Here is a 25,529-nt window from a genome sequence, read left to right as displayed (position 1 = left end):
ATGTGGTTTTAACAGGAAGTAGGTGGGAAAGCACAAATTGATTCCTTCTGTTAGCCAGAGGGGTTCCCAAACCTACTGGCACCCTGGCATTACCTTATGCTAGCCCCTAGGCATGCACCAAAGGCAGCGTTGGGCTGTACAGGCAGTATTTTTCCTCTTTGAAGTGGATTGCGTAGCAAACTGGCAGTGACAACTTAAGAAGTGAAGGTTTGTCCTTGGGCAATTTAAAATTAGCAACATAACATGCAGTGCTTGTCAGAGAAGCCATTCCTCAATGATGTAATTCTGCCAGCGCTGCCCCTGAGAAACTCTGCGTGCAGTTTTAAGTGATCAGCAGGGCAGGAGGCATTGGCTAAAAGTTTTAAGTTAATTTTGACTGTGTATTTGAAGATACTGTGATATGTTTAGCAACAGGCAGAAGTGGTAATGACTCATTAATTCTACTCTTTTGAGATCTATGTCTATTAAATCCATTTGTTAATTCCATGTGCAGCTGCTGTAGGGCCAGATAAGCTCTTGTGTTTAACATACTGCGTGCAAAGTTTTAAACAAAGTATAGCCCAGACCATCTGTGCAACTCACTCTGTCCATCTCTGCTAAAGGCCTCCTACTTAGCATTGACCTCATAAGCAAAATACAAACAAAATTAGCTGCATAGCAAGCCATCACCCCAGCAACCAAGAGCTACTGTCTCAGAAATGTCTCAGGGCCAGCACTGAGCTGCAACGACCAGACTGAGAGGTTACAGTGGAATGAAGTCTATACTATGCAGATGACCTCCCAAATCAGTCTCTCATGGTAGGCATTTAACATAATGAAAATGCTGTTTCCTACTAGATGCAGAAACCTGCCAGGTGAGAGCCAACAAAGCTGCTCATCAGGAGAGGCAAGGAGGGTAAGTAGTAGCAGTGACAGGCCTGACCCAATGATGCAGTGTTACAGTTTTGGAGTAGGGGTCTTGGGTGCCGCCACCACGGTGAGCGCTGAGCCAGTGCATGTGGCTCGTTGTTTATGCTTTCCCTTAAGACTGGGCTTTGGTCTGTGGGTGGTCATCCCTTCCCCTGACTAGGGAAACCGAGCTCTAGCAGTCTGGTGACTGGCAGGAGCCAGGACAGCTCCAAGGCAGGCCTGACTCCAGCCCCAGCAGTGAGGGAAAGACAAGTATTTCCAAAAGTATATGGGTTGGGGTTTTTTTCCATATTCCATCCATTCTTGACTGCTGTGCATCTGCAGCCAGCCACATCCCTGCTAAACGAGAAGAAAATAAAAAATAGACAGTTGTCTGTAAATGCCACATGTTTATTAGTCCATTCTAAAAAAGGATTACAGCATTTTTTTATCTTGCTGTAGTACAGAATAAATAAAGCCATAAAAATAAAAACATGTGGTTAGATATTTTTGTACTGGTTCCACAAAGAGTTATATCTGCAAATAGAAAAATATAAGAACCCTTGTTTATTCATGGCTCAGTGGTTATCAGAGGGGATGAACCTGGAAAAAGACTGGGAGAACTTCTTGAGTTTGACTGCTTATCCGATGCTACTAACAACCTAGCAAACCAAGGCCAGACAGGGCCTCGTAAGGAGGAAAGATAAACGTAGAGCACCCAATAAATCCTGTTTTGCTTTTCTCTCCTCTGAAGAACACAGTTTGACATTCCCAGGGGATATAAAGAAAACCATTCCCCTATGAGGGCAGTCAAGCAGTGGGCCAGGCTGCCCAAAGGTGGGGCAGTTGCCACCATAGCCCTGGTGCCCAGGGAACAGCCTCCACCTCCTGCCCTGCTGAGACAAGGCCCTCCAGAGGAGCCCATCAGGGGCTTCCCATCTGGGGAACCGTGCCTGGGGTAAGCAGGCAGCTGGCAGCACATAGAAGACATGTGTGAGGCCATTGATACTTCCTTTGCTAAAAGTGAGATTGTAAAAAGTAAAAAAAGAACCTGCTAGGTTGTTGGGAGGAGGACAACTGTTGTGCCTTTGGCAGACAGCTGACCTTGGTACCAAAGGTCTGAGGTTTAGATTGGTCTCTAGCTTATGTTTTGTTAAAAAAAAAATTAATTTCTGTCCTACTACTCCCAGCTTCCCAGAGGGGTGTCCAGTCTGCTTTAAACTCCTCCTGCTGAGCCATACCATCCTGCGTCAGTTGGTCTGATCAGCAAAAAACTGACCTGAAGCATCAGCTGTGAAAACTGAATTCGCAGTTGTACTGCAGGGCAGTTCCTTTGGCCGAACAAAGGGAGAAAGCATTTCTCATTGGATAGTAGACAGGCAGAAGTATGCAACACCTCTGTGCCAGAGGGAATTGAAAACAAGCAGTTGTAAGTAAGGTTCTTAATTACACACACACACACACAGAGGCACATCACCTGAACCACACTGCACTCCCTCCTGACCCCAGTGCTGCTCAGCTGAGAGTCATCTGCAGCAACAATATCTGACAAGTCCATCTGACAGAATCCTGGCTCCTGAAAAAAAGGTTCAAGCAAAGGCATTTCCCATCTCTTTCCAAGTTCTGGTTTACGTGGACACAGTGGTGCAGAAAACAATAGGTTCAGCTTTGGTCACTGATGGGAAGTCTATTCTCGACAGTCACATTAGTTCAACAGCCTCATGTTCCCCATTTTCTTGCTGTACCATACAGCCAACTTTATTATTGAAGAGACGAGACAGACTTCCCTTCTGAGAGCTCCTGCCCTGGGCAGATCTCTCCTTCTTCAGACGCCGCTTATTTCTCTTGCATATTCCCCGGATGTCCCAAATCCTTAGTGTGCCGTCATGGGAAGCTGTGTAGAGCAACTCATTGTGGATCTGGAACAACAGCATCACACTTAATACCAAACCATACAGCTTGGAATAGGCACAATCAAACCATCAAAAAATCAGAGCAAATGCAGCTTGATTCTAACACTTAAGGCCTGATAACTCATTGCAAGAGCCAGTATAAATTATCACAAAAGCTGCTGAAGTGGGATGAGACATTACCAAGGCAGGACGCATTTCTCAGCCACTTCACAGAGCCATAAAATATAAACAGCAAGTTATTTATAACCTAAACCCACTAGAAAAGCAATGGGGAACTAAACTTAATGTCAGAGTAGGCTGTAGCTGGGAATTTCTGTGCTGGTTTCAGACTGCTGGTTTTGAAAGGAAGCTTAAGGAGACACCTAAATCGGCATCAGGGGGCAGGGGAGCAGTTCAGGAACGCTTTCATTCTCACTTCCTGTCTTCCTTTGCAGTAAGTTATAGGTACAACTCCTCCTTCAAAATTTGTTGTTCTTCCAAACCTGCAGTAATTTAACCTTGATTCCCCACTGTAATCTCATTTCCTTAATGAAACATTTGCTGCTGTTGGTGATGTTTCCAGTTGCCACCCCGCCCTAGAAGCCAGCTGGTGGTCTTGATCATCTTCCCCTCAATGTGTCAGTCTGTCCACCGTGGGCGCTCTCAGTCTCCAGAGGCAGGCTGGCTTACATCAGCATGAAGCACCACACAAACATCGCACGACCACAGCCCCCTCATCCGTCCCTCATTAATATACTTAAGATCCTATTAATGTCACTACTTCTCAGTCCTCTCTCCTCCCAGGATTTTTTGCCCTGTACACTTGGAAATGAAATTACAAAAAAAAAAAAAAAAAAAAAAAAAAAAACCAAAGCCAAGCTTTGGTCTTGTCAGAAACTTCTTTCCCCCCTATAGCATTACAAACATATTATTGGTGTCTTGTAATAGAAGGGGTCTCACAAGGTCAGAGTCCATTCCCTGCCCCTACACAAGATCAGTTACATCCGTCTCATTGCTTATGGTTGCTTGTCTAACCTGACCTGAAAAACCTCCAATCACAGACATAGGACTGTCTCTGGGGACTCATTCTGTGGTTTCACTTATCCTTATTATTACTGAGTTTGTCTAAAATTACAAAAGGAATATTCAAGTCTGTTACTTTTCATCTTACCCTAGAACAACATCCAACCCAAGACACACAGAACAGCTAGCCACACCAATTCCCACAAAACAAATGAGGGAGCAATCAGAAGTGAGAAATCCCAGCAAAGAAACCCCTTCCTGACCTGGATGCAGTTGATAATAAACTTGTGTCCTCGGAAGATCTTCTGCAGGACACCACTCTTGGAATTGAAAGCTCTTGCACAGGCGTCGCCACTTCCTGTGAACACTGCAACACAACCACACAACATAGCGCATGGCCAGATGTGAGCAGCCATGTAAAGTCAGTTCATGTGAGTTCAAAATGTACCTAAAACTAGTTCACAAAGGAGCATGACATATCATTTTTAGGCTTAATTCTCTTCTCAGTTACAGCAAGTTCAGATCATTTTCATTTCACTGACCTCAGCGTGCTTGTTTTCATTCATATTTTTCATAACACTGAACTGCCTTAAGCCTGAAGTTCCTACATACATCAGCATTTCACTCCACACACACTTCAAATATCTATTCCTGCTCTTCTCTTCCACATACATTTCCCTGCCTAAACATGCCTCAGTAATTCTAAGCAGGCAATTTATCTCAAGTCTGGTTTTAAGGATTTCCACTAAGCCTGCCATTTGTTTTACCATAGTTATTTTCAGGTTTCCATTCAGTACTACAGTAGCTTTATCACTCCTGCTACTGCATCAAGCAGCAGAAGGATCTATACAGCGGAGCTGCAAACCACAGTAACAGCGTTACCGCCTCTCATAATAATAATACGAATTTGGCATACCTTTTTTTATTTCCCCCATTTTCAACTATGAGTAGGTAGGGCCATCTTTGCTGAAATACCACAGTTAAATCTTCTGTCCTTATAAGTGAGTGGCATGTGTAGGCGGCTTTACAAAGAAGCTTTATAAATTCTTTCAGTGTGGTAGATTTCTTCAGCTAAACCCTGTAGCTTAGGATCTTTGCAAGCAGTAGAGCCTTTAAGTGATTCAAGGACCAGGTTATAATCTCTATTTCAGTATGGCACAGAATTATTTGAGGGTTTTGGCTATAACTCTTGTATTCTACGTGCTATAGTGTACATGTGCTACAAGGCGGCAGGAGGTGTTAAGTAAATAAAGCATGACCAGAGATTTTGGCTGTTCATCAGGTTTCCTTAGGTTATCTTAACATGTCCGAAGAACAATTTTTCAACACATCAGGATCTTGACATCAAATCACCAGAATTACTGCATCCGTAAACTGTAAGGCAGTGTTTAATATTTAGATTTTATACTTTGCAATATGCCCCAAAAGGAGGCCATTTGTGTGCTTTAAGGATTACAAACTGTCTTCATAAACACTCACTTGCCTTCACTTAACCCAAACTCCTCAAGTTTATCTAGAGATAAGTATTTCAGAACTGCAAAAAGCAATTTATTCACTGCTCCCTGCATTTCATGTCTTTGCAAAAGCCACTAGCATGGCAAGATTTTTACAAAACTGAAGTGCCTGAAGACAACAGATTCCTTATCTTTTGGGAGAAGTCAGGCACTGATTTCCTAAAGAGAGGCGAAGAAGTTGTCAAGGCAGTAAAGTCAGGACTACAAGAGACAAGAGAACAGGCTACCTCCTGCCATCAGCTTTCCAACTTCAAATTAAACAGCAGGAGGCTGGATACTTCCTAGGTGCACCTTCAAGAAACATCTGGATGTGGAAAATCAATGTCATTTTATATGGGCCACTATAAATTCAATTACCAATACTATCCTGAAAAAACATTACATCCCATTCCGCAAACGAGTAACAATGACGTAAAGCAGGGACCAAGGTACAGATTTTTTCCAGTGAAATCACTGAATACTATTACACACATGCAAAGAGTAAGAGCCAATTAAGAGCTGTTTTCACTATGCAGCTGTTAGTTTACTTTAGCTATCACTACCAGGATTTTGCTTTTGACAGACATCCTTTATGTCTTTTGAACTGTCACTCTGGATTTAAGAAGTCTCTTTGCACCTCTGAATTTCAAAGGGGAGTTGTTGATCTAACCCAGATTTAGCATTTAAATATACACTTATATATACCACCTGTGAACCAACCAACCAACAACAACAACAAAATCAATAATTCATTTTTATTTTTTACTTAAATTTCATAGACTCTTGGGAGGGAGAACAGGTTTTAAATGTTCTCTTGGAGTTTCTACAACATGAAAAAAATATAAACCGTATTAAATTTTAAATGACTGTGCACATACTGTAGGAGAGAAATAACCAACATAATATCATTAAGTAAATTAGATTGAGAACCAGCTTTAATATACCCCATGATATTAATTATACAAGGAGACTGAGGAAAGCCACTAGAAACACATTCTCATGATTTAAAGCTTAGTTCTCAGATCTGTCTGGACTCCCTGTACACTATAAAGCCATTTCGGAAACACAAATATATTTTTACTCTCATTCTTGTACTATATTTTCTAATTCAGACGATAAACTGGGGCAACGAGCCTTTGGGTACTTATCAGAGAGCAAGCAACAGAATCAAGATCTTCTAACAGAAAGTTACCACTTCTCAGCTGAGATTCTTTCAATGTGCTTGTGACATGTGCTTGTGCTGGTGCAAATGTGACATAAACCCTAACAAACATCATTTATATTGAAGTATTTTCTCCGCATTTTTGAAAGACAGAGAATGGACATACAGTGCTGATCTGTCCCAGGTGAACAGCTAGAATTTTAATCTACACTAGCTCCAACATTTGGTATCCAGTGAAAATGTCTTTGTAATTCTAACAGAAACAAAACTATTAGATACTGTGTAAATAAGTGTATTACTGTGTAAATAATGTATTGCAATAATGCAAGCAATCATAGTACATAAATTAACTTTTAAGGGGAAATTTCCCCTTTGAAGAATTAAAATGCATCTAAATTCTATTCAAACAAGTCCCTAATATTTTTCCATGACATTTTTTCTACCCTTCAAATAGAACAATTCAATTCTCCCTGTTCGACACTTTTAGTATGTTTGCATCTGATTTAAAATGAGATCTTAAATAACTCTGTGAATACTTCTATCACACTATCAGGATGTTCTTCACAGGTCTGACTAAATGCAGCAATATTGCCTGCAGTTCAAGAAAAAAAGTGTTATAGCAAAATAATGTATGTGTATGGCAGGGACAGGATGGTAGGATGAGGGGGAAGACAGAGAAAGCTGCAGAGCTGATGGGGGTGGCATCAGATAATGAAACTTTTGTTTGAGCCTAAACTTTGTTTATGATGGTTTTAGAGAGTGTGGTCAAGTCTATACTGGTTGCATGAAAAGCAGGATCAATGCTGAAAAAAACACAGCTCTGGAGGTCTCATTAATGAAGGAGACAGTCTCTCCATCCCACCCAGACATGAAGATTCCTCACTGTATCAGGCCAACATCAGCTTTGCACAGTTAATCTTGCCTTTGGGTAGTCTTGATGAATTCAATGTTTTATTTTGTATCTTTGTAATTTAAAGGGGGAAAACACACACACACACACAGAGAAAAAATAAAAATCAGTATTTTGTTTGCCAGTGTTCATCCTGGATTAAAATTTCTCGTTCATTTCCCCTGCCCTATCTGCCTGCACCTTTGAGCAATAATAACTTAAGGGTGCAGCGTAAGCTCAGACACTTTCCTCTTCCATTGCAGCCTTCCAGCCAACTGCAAAAGCTGAAATCGGCAGAAATTATAACCTGCAGGTAGGGGTGAATGGGGTAGTTCTGCAATATAGGTGAGGAGAGCTGAAATTAACCATAAATTATGATTAACTATTTTAATGGAGAAAAATAGTGCTGTGGGTCTAATGCTGAAAGGAAGACCAAAAAAAGGCTTCCTGATTAAAATCAAAATCTACCTATGGGCTTGGTTACACGTTAAGTTTCCAAACATAATTAAGAAATCAGTTCAGTTACTGGGTTATAAATGTGGTCAGTCAGCCATGTCAAGCATGGCACTAGACAACTGACATTAAACTGTAATCTGCCTGTGCAGATATGACTCTTTTAATGTGTACCATCTTACATTTGTCAGCCATTTATCACTATCACAAATTCATCACGCACACCTGCCAAAAGAGATATCAAGGCCCAAATAGCAACCATTCATTTGGTGTTATATGTCTGCTTCATAGCTGAAGTATAGAAATCGAAATCAGAAAAGTGTTGCAAATTTCTAGATTAGCTTAAGACAGGCATTGCCATCCTGGTTACCCTGAAGGAAAGAAGTACTTACTTGGGAAGGAAATGAAGGCATATCAGGTCTAACATCAATGGCAGGATTAAGACCAGGATGACACATAGAGAGGTTCAGGCTGATAAAAACAGAGGTGCAGTCTTGCAACCCAAAACCAGAAATGGATAGATGACATGCAGAAGGAAAGCCAGCCAAGAGAGGGATTTAAAGAGGGAGGTTTCATGGTCAGAATATACTGTTATGTCAACAATAGACATGTGTAGATACCACTATTAACAGGAGTACTGACAGTAGGGGAACTGAGTCCCGAGTATTAGTAAGGCAAACAATGCTTGGCTACTGCAGAAAGGTGGTTTAGGGAACAAGTACATGAAAGGGGACAGATAAAGGGAAAAGAACTTGTGGAAAACCAGTCTAGGAGATGGTCAGAGTCTGAACAGGAAGCCTAACTGTTAGAAAGAAGCAGTGAGCATCTGAGATGCGATTCCAGTTTAGGACAGTCCATTACACAGTACCTACAAGGTAGCAGAGGCAGGCACAGGGCTGCACATCCAGCAGCAGCTCTTGCTGTCCCAGAGTATGCAACAGAAGCAGACTGACAGACATCAGAATAGTGAGGTTAAACCATGGCTATACGAAGAACCCACAGACAGCTCAGGATTTAAGCCACTTCCCTTGGTAACATAAACAAAGCAACTGCCTCTTCATTTGCCAGAAGAGGGAGGTAGAAAATGGAAAGGTCTAAGCTTCCTTCCTAAGCACATGGAGTAATGCAGCAAAGTTTGATACTGAACATAAACATGCTGGAGTTGAAAAAAGTGACAATTTTACAAGCCTTCAAAATTACAGTATTCTCTATTAACAATCTTTGATCAAAGACAAACATCGAAAAGGAGATGGGATTGCTGAACATAGGAAAGGCAACTTACAGATCCCAGCGTGGTATTTCAAAGTGCTAACGCTGTGTTTGTGAGCCTTGTACGTTTGGATTCGCTCCCCAGTGTCTACTAACCAGCACTTCACTGTCCTGTCCGCGCTTCCCGAATACAAGTGCCGATTCACTAGCTGAAGGGAAGAGAAAAAGACATCAGCAATAGTCTCTCAGGCACGTTCGTGAGAGAACTGTACTGAAGTGACTCACCCGAAGTCACGGTTTCCAACTCAACAGCCTGTTACAAAGAGCAACAACTACGCCTTGAAACAGAGGGATGGTGAGCAAAACCAACCTTGCATTCTTCACAATCACATCTCCCATTGACTTCTGGGCCTTAAAAACAGCTCCCACATTTCAGAAGATAAAAAACTTAACCCATCGGCTGGTGCAAGCAGGCAGGATTTCAGTGAGCTTAATGCTAACCCTACTTCCATAATTAATTACATTAATACAGCCTCAAAAAAAACCCTGCATTGTAGTTTCTGCAAAGCATGTTTGACAAGAACTATTATCAGATTTTAAGGATTAATTACAACAAAAATTTCAGAATAATTTTGGGTAACAAAAACTAAAATAAAAATTAAAAAAATAAAATAAAATTAAAAAAATCCTACACAACATAAACCAGGGTTTAACATGATTACTCTGCACAAGGTCAGTATTTGGAAACACTAACTCTTCCTTGAAACTGCTTTGTATCTGCATTTCCACAAGTCTTTTTAGACTGTGTTATTGAGTGATTAAATAATTAACCATGCTTACACAGGTTTTTAAACGTCTTCAATCAGACTGTCTTCTGCTGTGTGTTTAGAGCAACTCTGCCTATAAATCCCAAAGAAGAACGGTGCCTCATTACACTAGTCATCCTGCACATTGTGTGAACTCACTAGTGGTGGAGGTTGAGTTTTTATTCTACACAGATGTGACCGAGTATGACAAAAGGAAGGATTGCAGTTGGGAACCCAGAACAGAGAGAAAATAACTGACCCCCTGCAAGGCTATATAACTAGCCACTACACAGTAACAAACTATCCAAAGCCTGGCAACTCAGCAGGGAAACTCTCCACAGCCCAGAGAAAAATCTTGCATTCTATGTCCATCTAAAGAAAACAAACTAAGGGTTTTAACAGCCATCATTACCTACAGCTCTGACTGCATACTCCTCCAAGCTGAGAACTGGCCCCAACAAACTGCCATCTGAAAGCAACGTAATGAAGGCAGCCAGTCATCGCACGCCCTCACAGCAATCCATGGGCTGTAGTTTGAGATAAGTTTCATGGATTTGCAGCAGTCTCTATTACCAAAAGGATGGAGAGCCAGGAACAAGGACCTTGACCCCCGGCAAAGAAACAGAATTTGCGTAAGGAGTAATAACACCTTGTTTGCCCTCCAGACACACAGATCAGAAGGTTCAAATGACCAGCGCACTAACCCCTTATGCTTCTCAGGTATCTCCAGGAAACTAACTGTAGAACAAATGACAAATCAGCTTGACATGGGTCTTGCTCTTAGGTCACTTTTAAGGGTCTGGTTCTTCCACCACCTTAGATTATTATAAACCTTCAGTCCCTGCTCTTTGCACTCTCTTTATCTGTAAGGTTGGAATGTTTTTCACTCTCTCCCATCTCCACTCCCATTCCAAAAAGGAATCACCCCATTCCCAAAAGGCATCATAAGTGAGCTTTGTGCAAAAAAATTTTTGCGCTGTGTTACAACCACATGAAACAAAAGGTATTTTAAGATACAAAACACTATAGTGGTGGGACTATGCTAACCCATGCAAGAAATGTATGCAGGCAGATCAAGATATCACTGGACGCATCTCCCACCAGCCCAGCTGGAGCAGTGCATGCCACACTTCCTACCAGCAGAACTTGGCCCATCGGACAGTTTTCACAGCTAAATGTCAGGAGTTTGTAAAACATGTACCACCGTTAAAGCCAGCAGTACTCTGAAATGTCACATCCTATTACTTTTAAGCTGTTTTAGCAATAGCATTAATGCTACATCTCAATGAGGAAAGAGAAGGAATGCCCAGGAGCACTAACAAAAACTGCGAGCTATATAGTTAGCCTGAGGAAGGTACCCTGACTTTTAGTTTCCAGGCTCAACCTGAATGGGCATGAAGAACCTTGTCACTTTGCGCCTGCTAAATGGAAGAGGATGCTCTAAGTTGAGATCCTGCTGTGTTGTTTTTGGACAAGTCATTGCATTTCTTTTTCAGACATCTTGCTAGCAGCATCAACCCACCCACTGAACAAGGGAAAACACTAAGTTATAACTTCCTGCACGTAAATGCCACTCCACATTAATGGTACATTAGGTTATGCTCCTTCATTTCTACACTTAAGTGGGTATATAAATGCTGAAGTGAAACAGAAAAGCTGCAACCTGTCTAGATTTGCTAATTTTCTAGATATAAAAATGTGTTAAATGACAGGGGCTTACTCAGGTAATTTACAGCACCAGGACTGTAAGAGCCATAAAAGCTTCCAATGCCCAGACATCTGGTGAGATGGCCAGCACACCAACAGTCTTCATTAAATTCCAAGCCTCTGTGCTACCCAGGCTGCCCCATGATACACTTTTATGCACCTTCCTCCCCCTCACCAGTTTAAGCAGGTGAGCACAGTAGCAAAGGATTTTCAGCCTTGCACAGAAACACTACTAACAGGTTAAACAATCTACCAGATGCCACAGATGAAGCCTGCAGCACAGCCAACAGTACAGGCTCTGACCATCACACAGCCTCTCATTTCCATGGTATTTTTAAAACACAGAGCACGAAACAGCTATTAGTGGAGAAAGCCATCAAGAGCTATCAGCTCAGGTTGAAGTTGCAGATCAGATCTGCCTTTAGTGATATGGCGCAGGCATCATCTCATCTAAATTGATGCAGTTATCTATAGCTAAGGTAGTCTTCTTATAGTCACTGCAGTCTAGGACACAATTCATCTCATCCTGAAGCAGATGTCTGAAACGGATCACACCTTAAAACTCGCTATTTCTACCCCCTGACAAGGACAACCTTCTTAGCTGTAGCCATCTATATCAATCTAGGCAAGATGACAGCTCCTTCACTTGACTAAAGATAGGTCTAGTTTACAACTCCAGCCTAAGCTACAACACTTCAGATATCTGTATTTAATCAAAATAATAATCATCATCACATAACGTTCCCCTAGCCAAAGCACCTTATAAGCAGGCCCCACACTCTGTGTAATATAAAATAAGTACCTTCCCTACTTTATAGATGGGGAATCATGATATAACGCAACTGAAGCCCATCCAAAAAGGACCTGAAATTCATAGCATCCTAACTTTTGACTGCCCAAATCCCAGAGTGCAGCCCTGATTTGCGACACTGATCCAGGCTGCAAATGTCCGTTTCTACGATGCACAGAAAGCATTATGCACTTCAGGGCAGTTGTGACAAGCAACATTGCACAGTATCCCTGAAACTGGTCAAGAGTATATGAAAACCAGATGGGATTCTGTCTGAGACGAGCAAGAGAGGCAGCAATCCAATCTGACCCATATCAAATCAGTATTTTTACTCCAGAGCCTTCTTTCAGAGTTTGCATCCAAAGGGTGTGGCTATTGCCCCAACAACACAGACACAGCAGCCTTGGCTCTAGCTCACCCAGGTTGGTCACACTGTGCAAATGCCCTCGTGCTAGCTGGGCACAAGCCACCTTTGCTGTGGAAGCAGTGGAGGTCCTAGAGTCAGCCAGCAGCACAGGTCCTTGGCTCCTGTAATCACTTTTCTTAAGTCATAACTGTATTGAAAACTATCTAAAAAGCCCAAGAAAGAGGGACTGTAACATAGTTCCCCTGCCCACTTCCAGACAGGTCCCCAAAGCTCTGATTTCTACTTGGGTCACCTTCTGCTGGCTCTCCCTCTAGGACTTTTGCTAACCTCCTTACACCAACCTGGCTTCTCCTATCCAGTGGTTATGGGACTCTCTAAGTGGGTTCAAATCTCCACAGCCTGCAGAGACCATTTAATCCAGATCCACCAGTTCTGTTAGGCTACTGGGCAAAACAGCATGTTGCTGTTCCTTGGGTTAAACATCCCCGCTGCCATCTTAGGCTCAGCCCATCTGTCCCCTCTCAGGAGCTGGATAAAGTATACTGACTTCTTCACCAAAATCCAAGATCATACTGCAGCTTCGGTGGGAATTAAGCCTCGCCACTGCCAGGCCTGGCACCCATTTTTGTGTATGGGCATCCAGGCACCGTCATTTTCAGCAAATACTTGTGGGCTAGGTCCCCAGGTCTGCAACTACTGGGCTTTTCTAGCCCAAAGTCTCCAAATCTTTACCCAATTCCTTAGGTCCCAGTCCTATTCTTATTAAAGAATTTAATTTTCTTATGATTTAGAAGGAAAAATATAAAATTTCACTCAATAGATTTTTCCAGATATACTCAAGCCTGTCTACTCTGGGTTTAAAAATGATCAGTAGAAACAGTTACATATTCTAATCTCCAACTGCCTGGAGAAGCAGTGATACTTTCAAAGCTGTGTTTTCCTTGGCTGGCTTCTGAGCACTTCATTCACTTTAGCTAACTGCCCTACAAAGCTCCTGACAAGGAAAAGCATGGCAAGGTAAGGACACCTGTAGCAGAGCAGACAACACAGAACAGATTTGCAGCTCAGATACTAACAAGCTGAGTGGACGTTTCAAACCTAAGTGGCTTCAAAATAATTAAAAACTTGATGACAGTCAGATGCCCAATTCTAAAACCTCAGCCAGACAGCAAAAAATCAATGCCTTGGTATCTGTAATTCTGGACTGTTAATTTTTGTCATTACTCTGAGGGAATTTGCTCTGAACCAGATGAAACGCAGACACACAAACAGACCAAATTTGTCTTAATCCTCAGGCCAAAGTACTGGAGATGTACTATTCCATGAAAAATTTCAGTCAGACATGCTTGTGAGTAGCAAAGTAACAGCAGTAGCAAAATAGAGGTTGTAAACGCTGAAGTAGTAACAGGTTTCACTTAAAAAATGCCAGTTTTATGCAACCCTAACCTTGGTTGTAGCCCTCAGACACACCACAGTTTGAATAAAAAAAAAAAAAAAAAAAAAAAAAAATCCCATCTAGGGTTGGTCTCTCAAGACAATCACAACCCTATTGCTCCACAACCTTGGCTGACCTGAATATTTGCAGCAGCTTAAGACAATTTCTATCTGTATGAATGGCAAAAACATCTTCAGAAGAGCTGCTTAGCAGGTGTTTCAACCTTATAGGAGTGGATCTTGCTCTCCCTATTAACCTCTGCCATAAGAAACAATTTAACCGTCATCCAAGGAGAGGGAAATCAGCTCTCCAAACAGACTGGGACACATCCTCTTTCTGAAGGTCACTGCGCTCAGACTGGCTCCCAGAAACTTCACGATGAGTTCACATCAGCAACCACATGGCCCATTACCAGCTTATTTCACATGGGGGGCAGTGTTCCTACAGTCTGCCAGCTGGGTCTTCTGTTCACAGCCACTTCTAAGTTAAAAATCGCCAACTTGGACGAATCTCAAGTTACAACTATGTAAGCCTTCGGCCGAGTTAGACTTTCAGGATCCCATTCAAACCACATTCATTTTAACGAGCTAACGAACTCCCTGTGGGCAAAAAATTGTTTTTTTTTCCTGAGAATCCATCTAGAATGAGCTCTCTGGTCTGGCTGTTAGAGAACATTTTTCAATTTTTTTACTGCAGTGCAAAGTAATGGTCCTAGAAACATGCTTCTTTTCTACAGGTGTTGTACACATTCATATTCCTCTAATTCACATCTTCGCCCTCTGATGAATTATGCAACAAATACAAACACAAAATACAAAAAATATGTGCACTTAATTTAACTGGTGTGACAAGGCAAAAAGTTCTGTCCCCGATCACAACAGTTAGGCATATAAATGGAGTTCAGGCAACGGCTTTGTTCAAAGCATTCTTTTCTTCTAGTCAGCTTTAAAAGGCAACTAAAGGGAATGGTCCAAACAAAGGATCTTTTGCAGGAAAACCAGAAGCAAATCCTTGCCCACTCATGTTCATTTAAAACTCCTTTTGCAAGAAAGGAGTTTTCTTGCAAGAATGTTTGCTATAGGATCCAAGCTAAATTCCAAGCTGGATCATTTCTCTCTGCCAGCTTTTGGCAGCACTGTTTTGATAAATACTCAGAGACAGAACAATCAGCAAAGGACAAAGCAATCCTTGTGAACAGTTTGCAAAGCTACTTTGGAGATATTTAGAAAAACATACACAAGTAAATATTTAAGTCAGGGTTATTCATCCTATTGCAGGCAGTCACATTAATGAAAATGCATGTTTGGTTATTAATTGCAAACACTGGTCTTTAGCCAGACCTGAAATTTTTCAGTGGAAGAACTAGCATAAGCTGTGTGATTACACTCAGCCCACCCTTGCTTTTTCCCATTGCTTCCTATAAAATCTCATCATTGGCTCTTATATGAAGAGGGAGCACTCAAAACAGCTGCCGTCTCTTGCCTGCCAAGCTATCAATGCACTGCAGGAGACAGTGAAGAGTTCTGACTGCTCCACTGCTAGTTACCTTGCCTGACTATGAGAGTGAAGTAGTCAAGGCTGCAAAAGCACCTAGCATGCACACTGCAGACAGATTCCCACTAGATTCCCACTGCAGACAGAAAGTCTCCTGGCACAACCTTTGTCAGTCTAATTTAGATAAAGGAAGGAAGATAAGAGTGGCATTAGAATAAGCAGTACCTGCAGCAGAACCACTTTGACAATTGACCACATGCAGTCAGTTCAGCTGGTAAATCACCTTCAACGGACTGAACCCAGGACAGCAGGAGAAGCCTTGGGGAATATCTGAACACCTCACCCTCTTCACTCCACCACCACCAAGGACAGGAAAAAAGGGAAAGCTAAAAGCTCACCAATGCTTTGCATTCTGCCATGCTAGATTAAAGTTGCTTTCAGGCTCCTCTAACCTATGCTAGCTGGCAACACCACCTAGAGGATCTTAGAGCAGCAACTGAGGTACATTCAAAATCCGAACACGCCTGCAGCATCACCCCTCTGCTTTTCACATGCCAGCACGGCAGGAAGCAAAGGTGGAAAACATGGGTGTGCTTTATGGATAACTACCCAGAAATGCTCCTTCAAGAAGCTCCATGAATTTCCAATCACTGCTACAGCAACACTATTGGTATTTACTGAAAAGTAATGGGACATAACTGCAAGAGTCCAGACCTAATGTGTAGCAGTTTAGAACATCCTGCGGCATTCTTCTTAATAACAGTTACTTTTTAAAGTCGGGGAAAATATGTACTCAATATCCAGATTTTTCCTGATCTGTGTCCAGGATGAGAGATCACACTGAGCATTTCTCAAACTTTTTGAAGGGTCACCCTCCCTTAGGGATCCTTATTTGAATACATGAAATTAAAATAAGTCTGTATTTTTTTTCCCCTTTATTCTCTCCACAAAAGCATTATACCACCCAGAGAACAGGTTACTAATTATACACCCTTTAATTGCTGGTAACAACTCAACTCCTCCAGGACAGGGGAGTGAAAATCTGGTGTAATTAGCAGCTCACTTCTGCCCTGAAGAAAATGAACTATCATCAACGATTAAAACCATCTGCCAGCTACTGTGAGCAACTCACAACTACCTCCAAGTCCTTCCTGACCCACAGTTTGAAAAATACTATCCCAACTCACTGCCACAGATTGCAACACTGTCCCTAAGAAGCCCTAGGCAAAAAAGGCTCCAAGAGCTTTTTGAGAAGAAAACAAAAATTAAAAAAAATAAACACCTCTATTCAGGAAGTTTCCCTTCTGTTGTAACATCTTTGTATGGATTCTGGTGATTGACCCCTTTCTAAAAGAATGAAAATACCATGTGGGCTGTGCTGAGAAGCAGCCAAGTGGAACAGAAGGGCTAGTGTTGAACCCAGTAAGGAAGAGGGAGGAATTAGGAAAGATCGACAGCCTAAAGCTATTCTACAGCAGTACAGTGACTGCTTAAGCTGGGATAAGTTTTAGAGGCCTAGAAACTAAATGCTCTCTGTGGGGGCAGTATGTACCTCAGCTGGACTCTTCTAGCCTCAAACATCAGCTGGTGATGAGAGAAGCGAGGGGCTACCAGTTACTCACAGCTAGAAGAGGATTTCGCCAGGACTGTTGCCAACAGTCTTGGCAGCAGTAGTCTTGTGTACTTTGAATTGTCCAGGTTTTCCAAATAGATGTATTGGTTTTGCTTTTCTCCCCTGCAAGAAGTTCTGTTTGTTTAAAACCATTGTTTAACTCAGCTCACAAGCGGAGAAGCATTGCTCATTCTTGAGCATTCAAAGAGTGTAATTGAATTTCCCAGGCTTCTGGGAGAGGGTCAAGCCAGTTTTGTGTGACAATTTTAGCAAGAACCCAATTAAATTAAAGCAAGCTCTGTTGTTGCCAATCTGCGCCTTGGAGAAGGGTTACAATTAAACAGCAAAACATAGCGTGACACTAAGAACAGCAACAGATTTACTTGAGCATCCTCAAAATACATTACCACAATATCATAAAAATAAGCTTTAACACTGAGAATTTACCCAAGCAAGACAAATATTACTCTAGGGCAACAAGATTTTGTGTGCGTTTTCTTCCTTTCTAAAACCAAAGGAAAATAGAACTCCTTCAATACTATCAGGTTTTTAGTCTGCTTGTGTCAGCTGTGACTACCTTCTTTAAAAACAAAGGCAATATTTATTAAACAGCTCTTAAAAATACATAGTGTAGCCTCTGTAAAGGAAAAGCACTTATGGACGACAAACACAAACAAGGGGAGTACTGAGAAAAACTATTGTCATTAACTTCAGTCAGACACATACACTTATACAAGGTTTGCTGACCTGAAACTAAGTTACAGACCATCATACACCTTCTTCAAATATACCATTAGCATTTTCTGGTGGATAATGGAGCGTACGGGACAAGTGTTTGTGCGATAGTTCCCCTTTTCCTTCACCTGCCTACCCTCCTTCTCTCCTCTGCAACATTTAACAACCTGGCACCATTCACCAGAAAAATACAGCAAACAGAAAAACAGGGTGCAGTTTTTCAGGTCACATCAAATTTTTTCCCTTCTCTCCTTCATAATTTCCTGATTTCTCTCCCCCATGCCCTACTTCTTTCTTCCACTTTCCTTGCCTGTTTTCTTGTCTTGGCCATCTCTTTCTCCCTTTCTTTTCTCAAATTATGTCTGTGTGGTTTTTAAAGCAGGATTTCTTTCAGCTTTATGCTTTCCTACTATCTTTTGCTCACAGTTTTGGGTTGGGTTTTGGGTTTGTTTTTTTTAAGTTATCTGGTTCACCCTGAATTTTTTTTTTCCCCTCCCCTTTTCAAGCTACCTGACCCTGTGTCTGTTTACTTGCTCAGGTTATTTTTCTTCAAAAGTCTGGTGATCCTGTGTACGCAATCCCACTCAGATGAACAGTCCTCCCAGCAAACCTACTCGTGATTTTCAAGACCTAGGAGGATTTAAATAGATACTGAGCTAGAAGTTAGACCAGAATAGCCACCAGAAGCCAAGAGGATATCAGAAAGTGTTTTAGAGAAAGAGGATTTGTCTCAAGACCACAGAGCACTACTATTTTATTATTACATGAATGTTTATGCTTACCATTTATAACTTGTCTTGGAAGAGTTTCTTTATGAATGAAAAGACAACTGAGACCCACAGGAGTTAGGATGCAGATATCCCCTTCAAACAGCTCTTGAAGAAGCCTCTATTCTTACCTCTAGGCAAATTACTGATCCTTGATGCTCTTTGAACACTTTCAACTGCTCACCAGTGACAATATTCCATGTTCGAATGGTATAATCCGTGCTGCCAGAAAACAGCTCCCTGTTTGGTGCGTCAAGTATAAGGCATAACACAGCCCCAGTGTGTCCCAGCAGAGTCTGGTAACAGCGCCCACTGGACACCCACCAGACTTTAACAGTGCAGTCTGTGCTACCTGTCACCAGGAGGTCTCTGCTCACTCTTTCCTCCTCCTCCTCTTCCTCCTCCTCTTCTTCAAGAACATCCCTGGAGGAATAGTGAGCTAGAGTCAGGACGCAGTTCCGATGGCCCCGGAATTCCTGGATTTGTTTCTCCTTGTCCACGCTCCAACAGCGGGCCGTCCTATCATAGGAGCCACTGAAGAGATAGTCTTTGGCAACCAGGATCCTGCAAAAAATAAAGTCTGCATGTATGAACAGTATCATTCTTTTTACATAACCAGTTTTTGTCACAATTTCAATGCCAAACACCCTGAAGTTAGAAACGCTAATGTGAACACAACATATATAACCCTAATTCAGTGTCACTGTTAATACACATCATTTATGAACTTTTTTGGTGGGCTTTTTTTGTTGTTTGTTTTTTTTTAAACAAAACACCCCCCTGTTTCTACTTTTTAAATTGAGACCCCTTATTCAGGTACATTGATATAGACATTTTATAGCATTGTAACTTTGGGCATTTGTGTTTTCCTAAAATCTTTTCCAGCAGCACTATTATGTACTTTTCATAAGTTACATATACTAGCTAAGAGGTTTTTGTGTGTTTTTAAAAAAAACACAAAAAACCCCACAACCAAACAAGTCATTCTTGATAATTATTAATTATTTGTAAACAAGTACTAATAATTTATAAACTGCTCTATGAAAATAGCTTGGAACTAAAATACCAAAAATCCCCCAACATTCCAGGAACCTGAACTATAACTGACAGTGTGCAAAGATAATCATCTTTCCATCATCAAATAGAGAGAATGCAGGAAAAATCACTTAGCCCAGGATCTCAAAAAAGGTAGAGCAAGAGCACCCCACTTATTACATAACTGAAGAGCAAATCAGATTACAGCTCAAGAATTCAACTTCCTGGGCCTCCAAAATAATGAGTTGTAGCTGCCCAAACATAGCAACAGAAAAATCTCTACAATTCATATTTCCAAACCAGAGATAGGGAACATCATAACCTGTCTTCTTTGTCAGCTGAGTTTGGTCCTCTGGAACTTTTCAAACTGGCAACAAAGTCATATGAATAGGGAACACATTTCCCATTTGCTGATTCAAGCAAAAATCAGGCCAGTGCCAAAATACAGACAGAGCCAGTCTTCCTAACTATTTACAGAATCTAGCTACACATCGTATGTGGTTTGAGTTTAGTAAGGAACAAAAAAACCCACCCACCCACCAAAAAATAAATGCAAAAAAAAAAAAAAAAAAAAAACCCACCATCTTTGACTGCTCTATTTGTCATTAATTAAATCCAGTCCAACTATTAAGAAGCACTTTAAATTGACAGGCCAATCAGTCATGCACAATCAGTTTAATATTAAACTTCATTTGCACAAACAGGAATAGTAATTCCAGAAAAAAACCTGACTTTATCCCTCTTACTGACACAAAGGCTTGACGTGATGTTTTTAAATCTATTTATCAGAAGCATCTGTTATCAATTGAATAATTTCTTCTGGAATTTCATTCCTAGCCCTGGATTCAATTCCCCTGCTGTGTGCCTTTCATTTCTCTCCTATCTGCTGTCTACAGATGTGTCAGCACTGTTGCTAGGAAAACTAATCATTACAGCACAGAACACGTGTAGCATGAACTCAAAGGTTTACACAACCCATTTTATTAGTGTAGTAATGGAGAATTGCAGTAAAATGACAATATAAGCAATAATAGATTACAGGAACACAAGGGAAGAACTCTACAGAACCAACCTGTTAACAATTGATGTGTGTCCTCGGTAAATGGCCAGGCACTGACCTGTCATCACATCCCACTTTCGAATGGTATGATCTGCACTACACGTGAAGGCAGCCTCATTTTCTAAGTGGCAAAAGGTGATGTAACTTTCATGTCCTAGGAATAACAAAGGAAATAAATTCGATCACTGTGCATGCAAGCAGGACAGACTAGTCTAGCTCTTCACCTTAACTAAAAGAAAAATAAAACAAACAATCAGACTGAAACTCTAGTTTTAAATCCACCACCATGTTCTTCACATTTAAGGATTTGTATAAAACACAACATTTTTAATTAACAGCAGAAAACTCTGCTTCATTGATACAAGGATTAAGTGAAAGAGTAAAACAGTAGAGTTCCACCAATCAGGTAGATTGAAAAGTATTATAAAGACATAATGAGCTAAATTAATATCGGTATAATAAAGCGCAGACTATTAAAGTTTAAAGCCAGTAAAAAATTGGCTTAGCTTTTTAATAAAGAAATGCTTTTGCTTCCCTCTTCTGAAGTCAGGAAAAAAAAGGCTGCATTTCAACCAAGCCCATTGATTGTCAGGACACAAACAGCCTTAAATTAAAGCATGACACCATGAAAAGAGGAAGCGACATGAGACTTACCAGCAAGTTTAGTTTCATTGTCCGAGCAGAATGAAACGCAAACAAAAAACATATCTGGTAAAAAGTCAGCCAATACTTTCCCCATTATGACTAATAACATGAATAAAACCCGCAATTTACAAAATATCAGTATACCTTTAAGGAAATGACACAGAAAGAAAGAATAAGAGCAGAGTTATTTATATAGTATTCAGAGTATGTTGGGATTCTACAGTTACAATAAAAATAGACACAACTGCTACTCTAAAAATTTTGTGCTGAAAAACAGGGTAATGCTAGCAAAGAAGAATCAATATTACAACCTCAAGCTTTTGTTGTTGCTTAGCTAGATGTGTCATTTTTCTATTGGATCATTAAATACACTGCATTTAAAAATCACCCTAGGATTCAAGTCCCAGCTTTGTCCAAGATATCTTGTGTGAAATTCTTGTCACCTATATAATCATTGGGATAGTATTATCTTGCACTCTTCTGTTTTAATTATTTAGACTGTAAGCTTTCAAGATCAGAGCTGTTTCCTCTTAAGTAGCTAGCACAAAAGAGCCCCACACTTTGGTTGAAGCTGATGGGCCCTACTGCGATTTAAATAACACTATTCTTTGAGGATAAAAGAAAAAATATAAGGACAAATGTGATTGAAGAGAGACAGATGGACAAAGATACTAGAAAAACAGAATCATGTTGTAGAATAAAGAGATGGTAAAAAAACACAAGGGAAAGCAGACTGCCCAGTAAAACACTTTGTTTCACTGACTGCAAAAACAGATTTTACAACTCCTGTAGTTCAAAAGCCTTGCTGTTGTTCAAAAGCGAACCAGAATCCATGTTACAAACACAAGTCTTGTTTTCTCTTAAGTGAATTCACCAGATGCCAAAAATTAAGCAGATCACCAGGGCTATAAGCAAAACTATAGCCATCCTCACATTTTTGTGAAAGCTTTTTGCAAAGCAGTTTAAATGGGACAGGTTTCAACCACTGGGATTTTTCTCACAGCAACATGTAATCCTGCTCTGAGAAGATCAAAAAGCATCTTGGTTACTGCACCAAAGTCTGTCAGTCAGATTTTAAGCATCAGTAATACTCGAGTCACACAAAGCATGCCAGAACCCCCTGTGGCAGACAAGGTCTGGTGCTGGTCTGGTCAAAAGCAGTCACCACAGAAGTCTGTTGGTTATGCTGTGGTAGAAGCCTGGAACTGTGTTATAGATACAGGTTTATCAGTAATTACAGCTTGTACAATACAAATTTACACAACAGCTGTGTGTGTGCATAAATATAAAATACATACAATTATCTGATTCAACTGACAGTTCACAAACCATCTAGTCAACCTTCTTTAGAGTTTACCCCAAACACTAGCAGTATATAGGCCAGATTCTGAATATTATCCAATACATTTCTCTTTCCAGTTAGAAATTAGTTAGTAGTTTAAAGAGATTTCTAAGCCTAAAGCAAATGCAGTGAGTTTTCCAGGAGCTAGAACCATGGCAGGATGTGGGGAAAAAAGACAATACTGGATAGTTAAAAACAAGCAAGCAAACAAACAACAAAAAAAAAAAGGCACAGCAATGTGATTTCTTCTTTGGAAAAAAAAAGGATTGGAAATTCCAAATTTAAGAGCTCTTTTTTTCTGTATTAAGAGAAAAGAACATGAGTGAGTGAAAATAGAAATGTCTTTAGTCCACATCTGACTCCTGCATGACTGTACTTTCTACAGAGTTTTTTAAATTATTGAGATGCTAGTCCAAGGGTAATAAATTTTGTTTAAAATGCAAAATCAATTTAAAATTAAAAAGCCCAGCCATTAACATTTCTGTGTGCCAAATATGGGGAAAAAACAGCCCATTTAGTAAGGTTTCTTTCCAGACTTCTGGGTCAAGAGGTTCTAAATACAGAGTGTCTTGAAAATTAGATGATTAAAAGGACACACAAAAAAACAAACAAACAAACAAAAAAAACCAACCAGAAAAAAAGAGAAAGAGACACAATAACAAAAAGTCAGTATTTCATCAGGGTGTAAAACAGAGAGCTTCCAGAAAGAGACAAGTTAAACGACTGCTATGTTCCACACCCTGAGATAAAAGGATCCCTGCATTCAGTAGCGCTGGTAACCTGTTTGGGGTTGAAATAGCTTCTGCTTAACATTACTGTAACAAATACTCAAAAAAACACAAAACAAAACAAGCATGATTTTGGCTACCCGGCCAGCTGCATGGACTGAAAGAAACCAGAACGTACTGTGTGGCCTGGACTCAAAAACTAGGCAAAAAGAAGCTATTGTACCTTGGAAGTGGCCATGGCACTGGCTGTCAGCAGTGCTCCAGAGGCGTGCAGTGCCATCCTCACTACCGGTGAGCAAGCGCTGCCCGTCCGGGCTCAGGCTCAGCCAGTTGATGCCTCCTTGGTGATCGGTGCAGACCTTCACGGCTGAGCCACTGTTGCCCATCCTAGTGGTCCCAGCAAAGGCAGAGGCTGCGGGTCAGATCATAGGCGCTGCACAACCCTCAGAACACGCTCTGGGCCTCCAGCCATCTCCCACTGACCACCTTCAGCCATTACCTCAACTCCGAAAAATCAGCAGGGTAGTCGAGACTCCTGCACAGGGAGGCAAAGGAGGAAGAGGAGGGCGCGTTAAATCATTTCATCTCCCTCCCCCGTGGATACATCACTTTCTCAGTCAGGGCGCGCTGAAGCCATCGAGCGCCTCTTTCTCCGCAGGAACCGAAGCCCTACCGTGGAAGACGGCCCTTCAACCACAGGCTCACCGGTGCACCTTCTCCGTGGGCACAGAGGTACTTCCAGCCCCTCGGAGAGGACCCAGCCTAGACGGCGGCCGTACCGCTACCTGGAGCCCGGCTCTGAGCCTGCCGGCACGCTGCCGCTTCTTAAAGCGATTTCAAGGGTAACTTGGGGCACGCTGAAGAGGCGACGCCTCCGAGAGAGGGAAGCTCAGCCTCAGGCGGCCCCCAACGACCCAAGGGGCCGCGGGCCCCCTCCCCCGGCCGCCCTGGGATCACCTCAGCGGCGCCCAGCCCTCCCCGTCCCGGGCTGCCGCCATCCCTCCCACACGGCCCCCCGGTATCTCCGCCCTCGGCACTTTACTCACCGCCCCGGACGCGGCCGCGGGTGGAGGCGCGGGGCTCGTCGTCCGGCCGAACGATCCCGCAACTCACCCTCTGGGGAGGGGGAACCTCCTCCCGCCGGGGGTGAGGGGAGGCGGGAGGGCGGCCGGAGCCAGCGCCGGGCCGAGAGAGGGATCCCCCCCCCCCCCCGCCACCGCCGCCGCCTCCGCCCTGCGGGGAGGCGGGAAGGGCTCCCCTCCGCCCCCGCCGCCGGGCCGAGGCGGGCGCCCCGCCGCCGCCGCCGTGCCCCCCCTCAGGCCACCTCGGGGCGGTTCCCCAGCGCCGGCCCTCCCTCCATTACCTCCCCCTCCATGTTAGAGCCGCTTCCAACCACGGCAGCCCCCCTCGCCGGGGCGGGAAGCCGCGGCCTCCCCCCAGCCCGCCCCGCTGCTTCCTCGGTGCTACCGCTCCCCGCCTATGTCCTCCCGGGAGGTGCCCGGCAGCTCTGCCCCTGCGGGACGGCCTCCCCCCCGCAGAAACCCTCCCTTTTGGGGGGAAAGAGGCATCCCCCACCCCTGTCCGCCGCCCGCCTCCCCAGGGCTGAAGCCGCCCTTACCTCATTTCAGTCACCCGGCGGCGAGCGGTCGGGGGAGGGGGGGGGGAAGAGCTGAGGGGCGGGAGGGTCTTTCCCGGCTGGGGACCCTTCAATAACCGCACTGGAACCAAAACAACCCGGCAACGCTCCCGCACCCCCAGCGGAGTGCCCAGGCTTGTTCCCGGGGGGGAGGCAGCGCTTCCTGCGGCACGTTTCGCCCGCTCAGGCTGCCTGCCGGCCCCGCTGCCTCAGGGCACCCGCCGGGGGCACCGGCCCCGCGGAGGGCTCCCCGGCGGGCAGTCGCATTTCTTCCCCGGCTTCTCGGGCCGGTGCCTCCCGGGGCGGGGGGGGGGGGGGGGGGGGGGACGCAGAAGGCTTGTGCTGCCGAGCTGGGGGCTGG

At 42.8% G+C, this 25,529-nt stretch overlaps 1 protein-coding gene across 4 annotated transcripts; it reads right to left on the bottom strand.

Annotated features, from left to right (window-relative positions):
* Window positions 1-1,278: 1,278 nt before the first annotated feature.
* On the bottom strand, window positions 1,279-24,832 carry WDR86 (WD repeat domain 86). 4 transcript variants are annotated; one of them, XM_049799119.1, is made up of 7 exons: window positions 24,579-24,832; window positions 23,756-24,067; window positions 20,830-20,971; window positions 18,854-19,286; window positions 9,083-9,218; window positions 4,067-4,170; window positions 1,279-2,807 (listed from the first exon to the last, which is right to left on the bottom strand). In XM_049799119.1, the coding sequence occupies exons 2-7, from the start codon at window positions 23,916-23,918 to the stop codon at window positions 2,589-2,591; spliced, it is 1,197 nt and encodes a 398-aa protein (XP_049655076.1). In that variant the 5' UTR covers window positions 23,919-24,067; window positions 24,579-24,832; the 3' UTR covers window positions 1,279-2,588. The 4 variants fall into 4 exon arrangements, with proteins under 4 accessions (XP_049655076.1, XP_049655077.1, XP_049655078.1 ...); XM_049799120.1 differs by having other exon boundaries at window positions 24,646-24,832; XM_049799121.1 differs by lacking the exon at window positions 24,579-24,832 and adding an exon at window positions 24,238-24,476.
* Between the last annotated feature and the right edge of the window lie 697 nt (window positions 24,833-25,529).

This window comes from Accipiter gentilis, chromosome 4 (assembly GCF_929443795.1).
Source record: "Accipiter gentilis chromosome 4, bAccGen1.1, whole genome shotgun sequence".
Classification (NCBI taxonomy): Eukaryota; Metazoa; Chordata; class Aves; order Accipitriformes; family Accipitridae; genus Astur; species Astur gentilis.
Note: the sequence above shows the minus strand (reverse complement) of the source record. Positions and strands in the feature narration are given on the sequence as shown.

Excerpts from the sequence above, each read along its gene's own strand:
- WDR86 (XM_049799119.1), bottom strand. The coding sequence starts at position 23,918 with ATGGGCAACAGTGGCTCAGCCGTGAAGGTCTGCACCGATCACCAAGGA. Across the intron at positions 19,287-20,829 it reads CACACATCAATTGTTAACAG|GATCCTGGTTGCCAAAGACT; the intron begins GTTGGTTCTGTA and ends TATTTTTTGCAG. Across the intron at positions 2,808-4,066 it reads TTATTATCAACTGCATCCAG|ATCCACAATGAGTTGCTCTA; the intron begins GTCAGGAAGGGG and ends CTGTTGTTCCAG.